The sequence below is a fragment of the Artemia sp. Qi Xiang Cuo genome, chromosome 18 (assembly GCF_049724085.1).
Source record: "Artemia sp. Qi Xiang Cuo chromosome 18, ASM4972408v1, whole genome shotgun sequence".
Lineage (NCBI taxonomy): Eukaryota > Metazoa > Arthropoda > Branchiopoda > Anostraca > Artemiidae > Artemia > Artemia sp. Qi Xiang Cuo.
In genome coordinates, this window is record NC_142811.1 from 61,815,011 (window position 1) to 61,832,717 (window position 17,707).

Consider the following 17,707-nt stretch of genomic DNA (forward strand, 5'->3'; position numbering starts at 1 on the left):
CGCTAAGGTTTGACTCTTTTTCACCACTTTAATTTTTAAAACAATGAACAAACTTTAGTGTAAAGAGCGAGGCGTTGACGAGGGGACAGCCCCTTTCATATACGGAATAATTTCTGTTCGTTTTAAGTTTTAATGTCGCTCCTCACTTTCAGTTTAAAAAACTTGTTTTTTTTTATTTAATTTCTTGAAAGATACACTTTAATACCCATAGCTTGTGTAGTAGAAATAGTTGTAGTAGCATTGGTAGAATTATGCACACAGCGTTTTTTTTTCAACATACCCTTCAAGAGACAATGAAAGTTAAAACTGAATGCCATCAAACGTTCTGGAAGCATTGCTGATAAGTCCTCTTGACAACCTTTGTGGGCATAGCGTGTTTCGATTTAGTTCAATACAGTTCTAATAATGCCCAAAATTTTCACCTCAATACCCTTAGCTTTAGTAGCAGTAGCACCAGTAGTTATAGTATTAGCAGTAATGCTAGCAGTAGTCTTAGCATGTACATCTTACCTTTTGGTTTGTTGAACATCCCTTTCATGATGCCCTGGAGGTTATACCTTGGCATGGAATGCTGCTCCAAAAATTTTGCTGAAGTGCACTTTTAACCCACTTTTGACACTATTTTCATTTTAATACTCTAAGCCTTACAAGTTCTTACAACTGATGCAGTAGTTGGAGTAGTTTAGTAGCAGTAGTAGTAAAGACAGCACTGGTAGTAGTGTTAGTAGTAACATGCATGAATTACGTTTTTGTCAGTTAATCTTCCCCTTTAAGTATTCTCTGAAAGTGCCAACTTTTTACCCAAATCCATTCTTGAGATACACCCTTTTGACAACCTGCATACACATAGTATGTTTTGATTTAGTTCAAATTTCCCCTCAAAATTCTGTCAATTGATCACCTTCATATGCGCAGCCATAATTGTTCTAGTGTCATAGTGGTAGTGGTAGTAGTAGGAACAGTAGAAGCAGTAATAGTGTATTATTATTAGTATTCATGATGCCCCTGAAGTTTCCCCTTGTTACCACAAGCTGTCCGAAAAATATTGATGATAAACTTGTATCAGCAATCCCTATGCACATAATATGATTTGATTTAGTTTAACTTTCCCCTCAACGTTTCATCAGATGTTTATTTCAATATTCTAAGCCTTAGTAGTGCTCGCTACAGAAGTATTACTTTAGTGATAGTTGTGGTAATAGTAGTAGCAGGAGAAGCAGCAGTAGTTGTAGTAGTAGTAGCATGCAAATATTGCCTTTTGGGTCAATTGTTCATATCATCTCCCTTATCATTTCCTGAAAGTTCCAATCACTCCTGAGTTACACCCTTTTGACAGCCCTTAATAGCCTTAATAGTACTAGTATCACAGTAGTTGTTATCTTGGCATTGAATGCTGCTCCAAAAATATTGCTATTTTGACTCTTAAAAAGGGAACAAAAACCTCCAATTTTCAACCAAATGAGCCACCTCTAAAATTCATGTATCCATCCCTTCCATAAAGATCTTAAATGCCCCCAAGGCATGGCTTAAAACCCTTGCCCTTGCTCTGGTGGTTTGTATCAACCCCAAAAGCCTTGTTATATGATCTTTGGACTATTCTAAATAAAATGGCTATATCAAAATTTCTATTGGATGTATTCAGGAAAACACAAAATGTGGGGGGGGGGGGGGTAGCTTCCCTCTGATTACTTTGACTATTTAAGGGCACTAGCACTTCTAATTCAATCTAGTTAGCCCCCTCCAAAGTACATAAAACCATCCTTTCTATGAAGACCTTATATACTCCCAGGGCATAACTTAAAATCCTTGCCCTGAGGGCTGTGTGGAGGGGATTGTATGTGTTTGGGGAAACCATGAACAAAGAGAGAGAGAGGGGGGGAGGGGCTGGTTTCTGTCAAATCATTTTGACTCTTAATAAGGGCACTATAACTTCCAATTTCAAATCAAACAAGCCCCATATGAAGTTTATAAAACTAACCATTCAACAGAAACTTATATGTCCCCAAAGCATAACTGAAAAACCTTACCCCAGGATTTTGGGGGTTGTGTCAACCCTGGAGGCATTGTTAGTTGTTCTTTGGACTATTTCTAACAAAATGGCTATCTAATAATTTCAATCAGATGCGTTTGGTGGAAAAAAAGTAGTCGAGGGGGGAGGGGGCTAGTTGTCCTCCATCACTTTTGATTCTTAAAAGGGAACTAGAACTTCCAGTTTTCAAACAAGAGAACCTCCTCTAAAGTTTATACAACCATTCCTTCCATAAAAACCTTAAATACCCATAGGGCATAACTTACTACCCTTGCTCCCAGGCTCTGGGGGTTTGGTTCAACCCAAAAAGCCTTGTCATATGATGTTTGGAATATTTTGAATAAAATGGCTATCTCAAAATTTTTATTGGATACTTTTGGGAAAATACAATGCGTGTGTATGGGAGGGGGGGGGGGGGGGCAGCTGCCCTCCAATCACTTTGGCTCATTAAAAAGGTTGTAGAACTTCAAATTACCAATCCAATGAGCCCCATCTTAAGTTTATACAATCACCCTTTCTATAAAAACCTTATATGCCCCCAGGGCATAACTTTCAACCCTTTTCCTTAGGGCTGTGTGGGGGGTTGTAATCCTCTGAGATAATTTTCATACCTTACTACTACAGTGAGCAAAATGACAATAAATAACCTAGTCAAACTCAAAACAACCAGAAATTAACATGAGTAGAACTAATACTTTTCCTCGTGGCTTCTGAAGATCAAAACATGATTTGCACTTTACTGAAAAAGAAAATACATTTTAAATTTTGTAATTTAATAAATGGAAAAGTATTAAGACCTTAAGGAACTAATATCAGTATATGTATATTGAATTGTCATTCCACATTCGTCATGCCTTCTAAAGATTAAATTAAAAAGACAAGATTTTTCATTTAAAAGTAAAGAGCAACATTAAAATTTTAAATGAATGGAAATTATTACATATATAAAGGGGAGTTACCTCCTTCTCAACACCTCGCTCTTTACACTAAAATTTTTAGTATTTTTAAAAAAGCGTTTTATTGTTCTAACTAAACGGCCTTTGTGTTTCAGGAGTCATTATTAAAGAACTGGGACAAAATTCAAACTTTAGGCGTAAAGAGCGAGGTGTTGAGAAGGGGCAACCCCTTTTATATACGTAATAATTTCTGTTAATTTTAAGTTTTAATGTTGCTTCTTACTTTCAGTTGAAAAAACCTTATTTTTTTATTCAATTTCTGATCGTTTTTAAATAATGCCAGGAAATCTTGCCCTTCCTCCGTGGAGAATCCCCCTCCCCACAGAAATACCCTCTAGACAATTCGTTCCCGGTGAAAATTTACCCCGGACAATAACTGTTAACCACTCCGCATGTAAAATTGAGACGGAAAAAAGAAAGCAAGACATACAATAAGAATTGTGTATAAGAACTCTGACAAATTCCCTTGGTGTATAATTTCCCCCAAAAAGTTAACTCACTGGAAACTTCCCCCATGGGAAAACCCCCGGCATAAAATTCCCCCCCACCCAAAAATATAAGCCTACATCCCAATAACAAAAACAATTTGAAAAACAAAGGCAAAAATCATAAATTAAAGACCTTTCCACCGGGGCGGTGGGGGGGGGGGGGTCATGTTATAATCAAAGGCAGTTATAGAGCCTTTCAGCTATGATGAACAAAATCGGTACCACAAAATTTTGATAGGACGATTTTGAGAAAAAATGGGTGGGGGAGGGGGCCTAGTTGCTCTCCAATTTGTTCGGTCACTTAAAAAAATAGAACATTTAATTTTCGTTTGAATGAGCCCTCTCCCAATATTTTAGGACCACTGGGTTGATACGATCACCCATTGAAAAAAAAAAACAAAAAAAACGCACAAATAAACATGCATCCATGTTCTTTCTTTTGGCAAAAAAAAATTTAAAAAATTCCAGATTTTAGCAGATAGGAGCTTGAAACCAAGTCAGAAGGGTTCTCTGATATGCTGAATCTGATGGTGTGATTTTCATTGAGATCACTTGACTTTTAGGAGCTGTTTTACCCTTTTTTCTAAAATCAGGTAAGTTTTCTCAGGCTTGTAAACTTTGATGGGTAAGACTAAACCTAATGAAATTTCTATATTTGAAATCTGCATAAAAAGCTGATTCTTTTGATATATCTATTGGTATCAAAATTTCACTTTTTTAGAGTTTTGGCTACTGTTGAGCGAGGTTGTTCCTTACTTACAGTTTGCTACCACAAACTGTTTGACCAGAACATAATTTGCACTTGACTGTAAATCAAACATTTCAAATGTTTTAACTTTGATAAACAAGAATTATTAAGAATTTGAGAAAAAAATATATCAGTATATGTATATTAAACTGTCAATCCATTTCCATTTGTTTCTTCTTCAGTGAAGTACAAATCATGCATTTGCACCCTTTGGAGAGCCCAGTCAATCCTTTGGAGATTGACTGGGTTATTTATTGTAATTTCAGTTTGTTTTGGAATTTATATATTCATTAATGGTGATATGTTGTAGTTTTACATTTGGAGGATTATTTGACTTTATTGGTGCTCATTTTTGGTTTAATGGAACTATTTACTTTTTTTTGAAGAGCTTATTTGGTGGAACAAATTTTTTTTTAGTTAATTCCTGTTTGTTTTTAATTGACAGTCTTTTTCCTGATAAAAGATATTAATATTTTATATCCTTTTGGATTTTCTATTCTATAAGAATCCACAGTTTGGCTTGCTATTTGTATCTTGGAGAAAATTTTTCAACAATTTTTAGCAGGGTACAATGTTTCAAAAATTTTGAACAAATAGTATTGTTTAATTTAGTGTTATACATCCTCAAGTTTACCTGAAAAATAAAACTTTTTCATTCCCAAAAAATTGTATCATTGCTCTTTGACAACCTGGATATATATATACTCTTTTGATTAAGTTAAACTGTAAACAAAGAAGTAATAATACTAGTAACGCTGAAAGTTTCAAATTAATACCCTCAGTCATTCATGGAATATTGCCAAGATGACTTGTTGGCAACCAGCATGCAAACAGTGCCTTTTGATTTAATTTAAAAACATAATAGGTAGTTACAACTGTGGAGGGTGGAAATACGCAATATTCCTAAAGACATGGCTATCTCAAAATTTTGATTGGATGTTTTTTGGAAAAAATGGGTTTGGGAAGAGGGTTGCTTGCCCTTTAACCACTTGTGACTCTTTAAAGGGTAATAGAAGTTTTTCCAGTTAAAATTAGCTCTTTTAAAGGTTTTTATGATATTCCTATCTATGGTAGCACTAGCTATGATATTGCTCATATGCTCTTTTGAAAACCTACATGCATATAGTTTATCAGGTAAATATGGAGCAGTCCAAAATTTTGACCTACAAACAAAGTAAATATACCACTTGATGCCTTTACTATGCTCTCTCTGATTTTAATAACTGATCTCTTGCTAATTCAATTTTTAGCCATTTTCAGACCCTTGAAAGTTGTAATTTCTTTCTATAGTTTTTGGGTTCAATTGTAGTAATATGTGATGTTGCTTCCTTCTATTGCTTGCTTTTGTTTATTTGCCTGTGTTGCTTTTGCTTATATGCTTTATTTATAGGTACCTGTGTTTAATAAAAGTATAATCTCAAAAACATTACATGGTGTCAGAAGTGGGATTACCAATCAACCTCACCAGATTACTCAGACTTTAAGTAACCACAGACAAGAAGACGAACTTCACCATGGATGTTGAAAAACCAAGCATTAACTGGGATGCCGCCTCTTTAAAGCTATTTGGCAAAAATAAATAGGTGGGGGGTCCCAAACTAAAGTTTGAGAGAAAGAGGATAGTGGTTGAGTTTCATTATTTCTTACAGCAAATTCCTTGTAAATTAGATTTTACTTTCCCTGTACCAAGTCAAATGCTCTGGCATCATTAGAAAATTAAAATGACAAAACTTTCTCTTGCGGCTTTTGAAATAACTAATTATTTGAAAAAATTTTGACAAATTTATTTGAAGAAAGAATTTGAAAGAATGTTTAGCTAAAGATACAAGAGTTGAAGAAATTTAGATTAGGTGAAGTTGGAGGTTGATGCTTTTTGAAGTTGGAGGTTGATTTTTTGAAGGAATGTTTAACTAAAAATAAGAAAGTTGAAGATAATTTAGATTAGATTGGAATCCAATGACCTTATAGATCAAGGGGATCCCCCTTGATCCGCCACTGTATTTTCCAGTTGCCTATGATTTTCAACTAATAATTTAGCTTCTTTTTTTGTCCAAAACACCAACAACTTTGAATTACCAAGGACATCCCAACTAAAACATTTTTTGGCCACCTGGCTCTCTTTTAGGCTATTATACAATTTTTCATTTGGTTATAATGCAATTATTAAGATTTTCTGTTGCATAAAGGCTTTCCTTTGTTGCTACACGGAATCATAATAAGAAACAAGCAGAAACTACTTCTAGGCTAGGCAAACGTAGCTGATTTTGGGAACCAATTTCAGCAAGAGTGTATTCCACATCAAGTGATTATAATTAATGATGCTAAGGAGGCAGGGCTTAGTGACTTTTCTCAGTGATTAATCATCATTAATTACGTTCTAGACAAGGAATGTACTAGGGCTTTAGAGCTTTAGGCATGTAATTTATCATATTTAATGAATATCATAGATTAATTGTAATTAATGATGATTAGTCACCAAAAAACGTCAATAAGCCCTGCCTCTTAGCATCATTAATTATAATCACTCGACGTAGAATACACCCTTGCTGAAAATTGGTTCCCAAAATCATCTATGTGTGCCTAGCCCTTTAGAAGAAAATAAGGATCTGATGTGTCAGTAGTCAACTAAAGGGACAAATGTAACAGGATTTGATTGCCTAATTGGTCTTCCTAAAGATTCTACTGTAGGTGAAATATTTGGCATAACAAAATGTTGAACATCCTTAAATGGGAAGGGATGGGTCATAAGAAAGAATTTAAAGATAATAGAAAAAGGAAGGGAGTTCTGAACAGAGTTGGTTGGAGGACAAGCTTCCATTGGGATTTGAACTTCCAAGGATTCCATTGAGCCTTCTTTCCAAATATGATCTTTTTTCAGTTACAATTGGGTGCTAGTCATATTACCCCTGAAAAATCTTGCAAAATACTCCCCCACAAACAAAATTCAGCAGCCACAAAGAAAGTACGACTATGGCAAATAAAATTAAGAAGAGAAGAAATTTGGAATATTCTACCTGTGCTCCAAAATATTATATGGGGAGAATCTACACTAGTCATTCATTTTGTTTTGGGGGTTCTTTTTTTGTTTTGGGGGTTGAGCTATCATTGAAGGATAAGATAAATGTTAAAGAAAATAGAAAATTTGTAGCAATTATATAAGAGTAGGCCTAAGATGGAATTGCATGGAGATAACAGACTGGGGCTAAGAAATACCAGTATATTACTTCCCAGGGATTTGGTCTAGTACCAACCAGAGGCATCACTAGCCAATATATTCAGGAGACAACAGTTATAAAATCTAGCCAACCAGTTGGCTTAGATCTCACTTTTAAATACATTTCATCCTGAATTTTCTTAGTCAGCTATCAATAGAATTTTATATAGGCCTGCACATAGTGGTAAAATCTAGTTTAGCAGATTTATGCTATCTTGGAAAGGGTTTAAGTTAGGAAAAAAAAGCTTTCAGGGGTGGGTCTAGACTAAAGTACAGGTGTAAATGTATGACCATTCCACTAAATAAGGAGACATGTTAAGAAAACAGTTCTTACATCATAATATGCAGAATAATCCTAGTTAACATACTTTCCAGCAGGAGAACCTTTATCATAACTACTTTCACTGTCGTACAGTTTTTTTTTTTAACAGAATTGTGAAAAATAAATAGATTTGACTGCACTTATCCATTTTCAAATAGTATATATTTATAAGTTACATGCCATCTAACAAAATGTATTCATAGGTAAATATTGTTAAATTAGGCTATGTAAGCTAGATGGCTCTTGGGTGTTTGTTCCATATATGAAATCAAGACATGGAGAATAGACATAAATATTGAAAAATTAGAAATATAGTGAAAATAAAGGTTCTCCTGAAAGAAAATATGCTAACTAGGATTAATTTGCATATTATGAAATAAGAATTGCTTTCTTAGCATGTCTCCTTATGTAGTGGAATGGTCATACATTTATACCAAAGTCTGTTCTGGGAGGGTATTTTGAAGTGCCTACCTTGACTCCTACTCCCTCTAGACAACAGTGACCTTTGATGACTTTCAAAAATCTTTGGGATATGAAAGTGAAACCTTGTAAAACAGATCTTTTGTTTAAATAAAGAACAAGAAAGCTGTGTTTAGCTTCACAACTTTACTCAATCTCATTGTATAAGGTTTCAAAGATCTGTAAAATACATTTTCTTAAATTCAGAAAAATAATCATTGACATGGCTTAAAATTCCACTCAAATATCAAGAATTGCATTTTCAGAACTAAAACCAGGGAAAAGAGAACTGAGACAAAAAGTCTATCAAAAGCAAGGCTCTTTTCATTTTCTTTTTTTGTTGCAGTTGGAAAAAGAAGTAAGGATAAAGGTTCTCCCCCTGGAATATATGTTAACTAGGATTAGTTCGCACATAATGAAGTAAGAATTGTTTTTTTAACATGTCTCCTTATGTAATGGAATGGTCATACATTTATAACCATTTCCCTAACTTAATCCCTTTCATATATAGCGAAAAGTAGCTAAACTACAATTTTACCCACTTTGCAACTAGCTCACTAGTTTTTTTTATCAAGGTCTCTAATATACTTCAACTTGTATTTTAAATGGTAAAATTCTACTTTAGCTACTTTTGGCTATCTTGGAAAGAGGTTAGGTTAGGAAATGAAACTTTCAGGGATGGGCCTACAGGCTAAAGTATATCCTAGGAAGGTATTTTGAAGTACCTATCTCCACTCTGAAATTTGCCTACATTGAATTTTTGACAAAACAATATTTTACCTTAATTCAGTTATCAGTTTCTTTTTCTCTGGCTTTAGTTCTGAAAAGCAATTGCTTTTATTTGAGCAGAATTTTAAGCAATATTCATGTATTTTTTATTTAGGAAATGTATTTGCATATCATTAAAACCTTATAAATTGGGATTGAACAAAGTTGTGAAGCTGAAAACAATTTTGTTGTACTTCATTTAAGCAAAAGATCTATTTTGCAAGGTCTCATTTTTATGAAACAAATATTTAATATTATTTCTGATGTAAATGAGAGGTAAGTTTAAACTTTAACCCCACCTCTAATTTGCAAATATATACCCTGAATTGGTATATATAAGGGTGGAGGTAAAATCCATGGTAAAAATTTAGAATTGTGGCCCCTGATAGGGAGACATGTTAAGAAAACAATCCTTACTTTGAAATATGTATAATCATCCTAGTTAACATATTATCCAAGGGTAGAACCTTTATCATCATGTTTTTCCTCTTTTTTCTTTCTTTTTCCAACTTAAAAGAAAAAAATTACAATTTTTGCCATGCTCTCAATGCAATGCCTTAATCTTTTGAAATTGTTCCTATAAATTGTTTTTTAGATTACATTCATCCTGGTAATGGTTAATTCCATTTTTTTTAAATAATAGATAAAGCAGTGGCAAAAATACAAAATATTGCTATAAATATACATATACATAGAGAGTATATACCCCCACCCTCCTAATGTGCAAATATATAACAAAACTTGCATTCTGAACCTAAATATAACCAAATGAACTGTACCCCAACCCCTAAATATATCCAAATCAGGGTATATACTTGCACATCAGGGTGGTGGGGGCAAAATTTATTTGTGATGTAAATGAAGGTTATATTTAGAATCAAAATGCAATTTTGGTTGCATATTTGCACATTAGGAGGATGGGGGTACAATATTTTTTTCTACTCTTTTATATTTTCAAGTAGTGTGTTTGCTGTTTGGTTGAGAATGGGAACATTAAAAAAATTTGCAGGGTCTCTCTCAATTCCTCTAAACACCCACTGTCCTTTAATGTAATGTCCCTTATTGTATTTCCTTTTTCCCTACCTTTGCTTTGTCTATTTAAACTATTTTTCCAGGACCACCCAATTTACCACTATGTTTCTCAATGAAGTCAAGGCATATTTCATGACAAAAACTTTGCCCATCAACAGTGGTTGTTGATGAAATGCCAATTTCTCAACCATAAATTGCTGAATTTGCAATCCTCTATTCAAATTGCAAAAAAAAATCATCATAATCTTGGTTATTTGCTGATACAATAAGTTTGCATTTTTGCACCAAGTCCCTGTATTAAGACGTTGACTAAAATTGCACTTCTTTTAAAGAAGCTTATTTCCATGTCACTCTGTTCTTGTTTTTTGACAGCAGAATGCATGTTGTGTTTCATCAAAAATGGCATTCAATTTGACAATAAGAGTAAAACATTTTAGTTTGCAAAATGATATGATTTATCAAAAATTGCTGTACATCACCTTCAGTTTGATGGGATTGTCTAAACAACACAATTTTATTGTCACACAAGACACATAAATTTTTTGTTGATGGCATGATTCAAAATTTTTCAAGCACAATTCTTAAAATTTCAATATGCCACTGCTTTTTCTTTAAACACAGGCTATGACATTAACTAACAACAACCAGGATAAACACCATCTATAAAAAATAATTTATAGCAACAATAGCATCAATTTCAAAAGATTTACACATTGGTTTTACAGCATGGAAAAATGAAAATTTCTTTCTTTTAAGTTGGAAAAAGAAGGGAGAAAGAGAAAAGATTTGAGGATAAAGGTTCTCCCCTGGGATAATATGCTAACTAGGACCATTATACATATTTTAAAGTGAGAATTGTTTTCTTGACATGTCTCCTTATCAGGAGCCACAATTCTAAATTTATACCAAATCCATTTTCAACAAAAATGATTATTATATTTGGAAATAGCACAGAAAAGGCATCAAGTGGTAAGTTTACTTTATTTGTAAGTCAATAGCCTAATATGAACTGCTAGAAATTTACCCACTTTATTTCTAAGTCAATAATATGAACAGCCAAACTGAATAATATGAATTTACCCATACTTTGGCATGTAGACCCATCCCTGAAATTTTCCTAACCGAACCCCTTTCCAAGATAGTCAACAGTAGCTACAGTAGAATTTTACCATTTTAAATATTTAACTAGTCATCTACCACTAAAATTCTATATACACTACAAAATTGGGTAAAGTTCTACCAAATCATATTATTTAGTTAGGACAAAAGTGAGTACACCATTCAATGCCTTTTTGAATGCTGATTACAAATATAATAATCATTTCTATTGGAAATGAATTTCAGCCCCCCCTCCCCTATATATGCCAATTCAGGGTGGTAAAGTTCTACCAAATCATATTATTGAGTTAGGACAAAAGTGAATACACCATTTGATGCCTTTTTTTATGCTGATTATGAATATAATAATCATTTCTATCAGAAATGAATTTCAGCCCCCCCCCCTTATATATGCCAATTCAGGGTTAGGTTAGGTTAGGGGTAAAGTTCTACAAAATCATATTATTGAGTTAGGACTAAAGTGAATACACCATTTGATGCCTTTTTTTATGATGATTAAAAATATAATAAGAATTTCTATCGGAAATTAATTTCAGCCCCCCCCCTATATATGCCAATTCAGGGTTAGGTTAGGTATAGCCTATATAAGGGGGGGGGCTGAAATTCATTTCCAATAGAAATGCTTATTATATACATAATCAGCATAAAAAAGGCATTGAAGGGTGTATTCACTTTAGTCCTAATTCAATAATATGATTTCATAGAACTTTACCAGGTTAGGTTAGGTATATATAGGGGGGGGGGCTGAAATTCATTTCTGATAGAAATGATTATTGTATTCGTTATCAGCATAAAAAAAGGCATTGAATGATGTATTAAATTTATTTCTAACTCAATTATATGATTTGGAAGAACTTTACCTTCAGGGTTAGGTATATATTGGGGGAAGGGGCTGAAATTCATTTCCAATAGAAATGATTATTATATTCATTTTCAGCATAAAAAAGGCATCGAATGGTGTATTCACTTTATTTCTAACTCAATAATATGATTTGATAGAACTTTACTCGAAATTGGCTAGCCTTTTAAGGTTTCAGCAGGCTAATGCACACTCTGAAGCTTGAAATCACAAAATATCAATAACTGGTTATAGGCAACATAAATAGATAATTAGTTGATGTCAGTTACATACATACAGAATCTGTAATTAGCCAATTAGTCAGTTGTAAATATATCCTAGTTCAACATAAATTCCTAATATATTCTTTGTGTTTTTAAATAATCCGACAAATCATTATATTTCTTTAATTTGTTAGGTGTATGCTTTTCAGCAATTCTATTTTGGCTAAACAAAAGAGTTCAAGACCAAAGAGAACGTTGCTTTTTGAATTAATATCAAGTTGATGAAAATTCTTGATTGATGGTCCATCCTAGGGCAGAGCTAAGGTAGATAAACATAGAGTAATTGTAATGCAAAACATTTATCAGTTCTATGAGCCATTTGAAGGTAAATGGATACCCACATCCTTCCAAAAAATTTCAAGATTTACAACTGATTATGTCCAAAGGGCTGGCAGGCAATTGGGCAACTAAATTTGTTCATGCTATATGAGCTTTGCCTACTGGGAAAACCAAGTAAAATTACAATGGCGATGAAGAGATTTTTGGGTTAACTCATAACAAACAATGTATTCTGGCCTTAAAAGCAAAACTGAGGACTGAAGTTGCCTGAACTCGCAGGCGAACCTGACTACTTTTACATGGGGTGACGGAAAAAAAACTTCCCGACTTGAAGATCTGATTTATTAATTTTTTACCCGTCAGACAATTAAAAAGGTAAAAAATGACAAAAACGGAAATTAGAAAAAAAGACATCTCATCGTTTATCAAAATAATTAATAAAGATCTGTCATAAAACCCCAAACAACTGTTGTATATATAAAATATTAAACATCAGTTTATAAAAAGGAAAAACAATAAAAGAAAACTGACTTTGAGGTTACGTTTAAAATTACGTTTTTTTTTAGAACTATTTCTAGGTCAGATATTATTTTATATTTGCGGAAATATCCTGAATTTCGGAACTATATTTGAACATGAAATAGATTTTTGAAAATTTCAAATATACTGAACAGAGATTAAGTTTATCTGTTTGTGGAAAAAATCTTCCAAATAGGTAATATGTATAGAAAATGTGGGGTTTATTTTAATTTAAACAGTTTATTGAAGATTATTTGGTTAAAATGTTTTTTTTTTATTTTGGACAAGTGAATCATATCACGCACCTTACCTTTTTTTCAAGGTAAAAAATCAGCAGCAAACAGGTTAGCTGTGGGGAACACCTTATTGGAAAAAAAACAAATGTTCAACTATCCTTTTTAACGGACGTCCTAGCTATACTGACGGACTGGGACCGAATAATCCCAATTAAATAGGAGAATTTCAGATTTTACAGAATGAAATTACGTCCACGGTTTAGAATGTTACCTATCAAGTATACTCAAATCACACTGTCTGCCTGTAAAAAGTGGAGTTCCCCAGGGATAGATTCTGTGTCCGCTACGGTTTCTTCTCTTCACCAACGCCCTCGTAGAAACTTGTATGTCAGAAAGTGTGATTCGTTATCTTTGCCGACGATGCAAACATTTTTGTTTGCGCTAAAAATGAGGCAAGCGTAACATGACTAGCACAGAGGGTTATCCATAATGTTAGCTCGTGGTGACTCGCAAACAAAATGGCTGTTAATGCGTCTAAAAGTGGTACAGTAATTTTTACGACGGGTAATCACTCCCCGGCTGTTGTTCCTCGTATATTAAATTTGTATTTGATAATATCCTTATTCCACAAACTCAGGTAATAAAAATTTTGGGTTTTTTTGGATTCTAACCTTTTTTTATAAGCCTCAACTTTCCTATCTCCAGGATATTTTTTCTTGCCAGAGTGGTAACTTCCACAGAGTTCAATCCTTTCTTCCCATTGAGATAATGGCCTCACTGTATTATGTGTTTTTCGATTCACGACTTTCTTATTGCTGTTCTGTTTGGGGTGTGGCATGTTATTCTCTATTAAATCGTATAAGACGCCTCCAGAATAAAGCTGTGTTTGGACTTCCCCCAAGGCACTCTTCTGTTGATTTGTATAATGATTATGGTATTAAAAAATTTGATTCCCTAGTAAAAAAGAAATTTGATTCCCTAGTAAAAAAGAAATGTCTCCTCCTAGCTTATAAATTTTTACATTGTTTTCTACCTACAAGCCTGTGTAGTTTTCCCAAAAAAGCTGCATCTTCAAATATTTCCTTTTCCCTTCGTAAGTTCCATTATCCATTGAACTTCCAATATTTCACCTTTAATTCATCAACAAAAGCAGCTCAAACAGTTTACAGTCAACTCAACAAAGGCAACTCAAACCGTAAGAGATAAAAAGTTTAACAATGTTACATCTTTTTCCAGTGTTTTTTTAAACTACAGGCTGAATGGAAGAGGAATCCCAAAAGTAAATTCTTCTAACTCGTCAAACCGATTAAAAAATTGTTATCTACTTTACTATTCTTTTTATACAAATATTTGTTTCACTAGCCAGCCAGTTCACTCTTTTATCCTTTCGCTTCTACATAGACAATTTATAGCAGACTAGTTGGATATAATTTCGAGGTTTCTTAGGCAGCGCAAAGCGCTTCCAAAGTAAAGATCAACGTCGGCATAATTTATTTTCTATTGATTTTATTTATTGTTTAAACCGGGTAACTTTGTATAGAAGTTGTCGTAGAAACATCAAAAGTGCCTAATTGGCTTTGAAATTGTAAGTTCTAGTACCGTTTTTAACAGTCAAAAGGGATTGTAAGGCAACCACCCGCTCCTAAAGCCCCTCATTTCCATAATTACGTCTAAACAAAATATATTTCATATTTTATCACTTTCTTACTTTAAAAAATGAAAGACTATTAAAACTTTAAGGGAAAAATTTCTGTAGTTTAGTTAAATTGGCTATCCACGGTCATTTTTTTCAGTAAAGTGCAAATTATGTTCTGGTTTTGAGAAGGGATGGCGGTTGTCTGCCTTTCTCATGTTAACTTTTACTCGTTTTGAGTTTGACTCGGCAATTTATTGTAATTTATCTTCCTTTTGAGTTTCATTTATTTATTGATGATGATTTGTGGTAGTTTTGCACTTGGAAGATTATTTGACTTTATCTCTGATAGTTTTTGGCTTAATGAGCTCAACTTTTCATTGAAAAACTTTTAAAAATAAATTTACACAAAGAGGTCTGATAATGGCTAAATAGTCTAGCTTTCAATTAGGGCGGAAAAAAGGGAAGCAAGATTTACCTTGACCCTGTCTCTCTCAGGCCTCATGCATCAATCCCCCTCCTTTTTCCAAATAAAGTTCTGTCCACTCCTATGTCATTACCCCCCCCTCCCCATTCAAGAAAGAGAATTATTAGCTTTCAATGGCAGGTAATCCTAGCTCAATAATTTTTTTCCTGCTTGTACATACATTAATTTCACAAGCCAACCGACTTGCTATTTTATCATTCCGTGTATATTTAAGCTGTCCTTCAATTATCGACATATTGGCTATAATAAGCAATGAAAAAATATGCAAATATTTTACTCAAGACATCCGCTTGACCGTCCTCAGTGAAAAATAAAACGGAGAAAAATATAAAAAAAAACACCACAAAATTAAATTGGACAACCCTTTCTTAGTAACGGTGAAAGGGTAACTGAATAAAAAACACAAGTTTAAATGGGATTTCACAATTTCATCTTACTTAAAGTACTCTTAAAGGCTAATTGTTTTCTAGGTAGATTATTATCACAGATTTTATTTGATTGCACAAGGTGATTTTGTGAATGTATGTAAAAACGATCAGAACTTATAATTTCATCATAACTGGGATCTTAGAAAAGTTTCTCCAGTGTTTCTATTGAGAGCTACCTTTGGGTGAATGTGTTTTTTTTTTATCTCAACTGCCTCTCTGAAAACTTGCTTGAGACCTTTAACGGGGCAACAATGGAAGTGTTGTAAAAAAAATGAAATGGTGTGGATTGTCGTACATATGTTGAACTTAGGCGAGATAAATAATCTAAGGCCTTTGGCGTAGTCCCATGGCCTTGTCGATTGATCTACCAATGGGTACAAGCCTTTGTCACCATTTTTGGAAAATTTTTATATAGAATTTGTTGAAACCTCTGCTTTGAAAAATTTTCCTCTGAAACCCCTGTTCGGGGGTTAGTTTGTGCATGATGTTATTTCTGCGTGATATCATGGAGGGGAGTCACTTAACTTCCTCTTGACTCATCTAAACACTTTAGACTCTAACCTCGAGTTCACTTTAGAACTAGAAGACAACCACAAACTTCCTTTTCTAGAAGTTTTAGTTTTCAATAAGTCTCTTAGCCTTGAATTTTCTATTTATAGAAAACCTTCATTATTTCTATTTGTAGAAAACATTCATTATTTGCCCCGTTTAAGGTCTCATGCAAGTTTCAAGGGAGGCAGTTGAGACAAAAAGGCACATTTACGGAAAGGTAGCCTTCATTAGAGGCACAGGAGAAACTTTTCTAAGGTTCCATTTATGATGACATTATTCATTCTGAACGTTTTTACATACATCCACAAAATTATGTTATGCGATCAAATAGAATCTGTGATAATAATCTACCTTGAAAGAAATTAGCCGTAAGTGTGGTTTGCGTAAGATGAAATTGTGAAATTCTTGTATTTTATACTCTTTCACCGTTAATCAGAAAGGGTCATCCTATTTTAGTTTTGTGTGTTTTTTTTTATATTTTTATCAGTTTTGTTCTGCACTAAGGACGGTCAAGCGAAGGTCTTGACTGAAATATTTGCATAATTTTAAAAAAATTTTCACTGGCTGTTTATTGTCCTCCTTTCTCCTTTTCTTCGCAATTTTATGCTTGATCATGATTAGCCTGTGTAGTCTCAGAGATTATTTATTTATGACTTCTAAGCCTAATTCACACTGAGTATTTTAACTTTTAGTATTTTAACTTTTAGTTAACAAAATTTGCACTTTACTGAAAAACTAAATCCGTTTTTACTTTATAACTTTAATATATCAAATAATATTAACATTTTGATTGCTAAATATCAGTATATGTATATTAAACTGACAATGCACATTCATTTGTGTTTTTGTCAGTACAGTGCAAATTTTGTTCTGGCCTAGGGAAGGCTTGGGGGTTTTGAGCCCAACTTATGTTGATTTCTGCTCGTTTTGAGTTTGACTCGGTTATTTATTATAATTTCTGTTCGTTTTGGGTTTAATTTATTTATCGATTCTGATTTGTGGTAGTTTCACGCTTGGTAGATTATTTTATTTTATTTTTGCTCATTTTTTGTTTAATGGAGTTCTTTACTTTTCTTTAAAAAACATATTTTGTGGAAATAAATTTTTGAATTAATTTCTGCTCGTTTTATATTGACATAATCTTTTCATGAAAAAAAAAATAAAATTTTAAATCTTTTCATTTTTAAGACTTTATATTTTGGCCTGCTATTTGTATGCTGGAGAAAAACTTTCAGGAATTTTTAGCAACATACACCCTTTTAAAAATCTGGACACAAATAGTACTGTTTAATTTAGTTTCATAACTCCTCTAGTTG

General features: G+C 33.3%; 2 protein-coding genes across 8 annotated transcripts in view; one reads left to right on the top strand and one right to left on the bottom strand.

Moving 5' to 3' along the window:
- Positions 1–11,436, bottom strand: part of LOC148941749 (sal-like protein 1) — a 54,744-nt gene extending 43,308 nt beyond the window's left edge. For 2 of the 4 annotated variants that reach the window (XM_089104059.1, XM_089104062.1), the window contains exon 1: positions 10,496–11,289. In XM_089104059.1, coding sequence (XP_088960185.1) covers positions 10,496–10,571 — 76 coding nt within the window. In that variant the 5' untranslated portion in view covers positions 10,572–11,289. Of the gene's footprint in view, positions 1–510; positions 610–10,495; positions 11,325–11,405 lie in introns of those variants that run through there. The other 2 variants (XM_089104060.1, XM_089104061.1) reach the window with 2 other exon arrangements.
- Positions 1–17,707, top strand: part of LOC148941748 (uncharacterized) — a 285,992-nt gene that overhangs the window by 188,190 nt on the left and 80,095 nt on the right. The window lies entirely within an intron of this gene.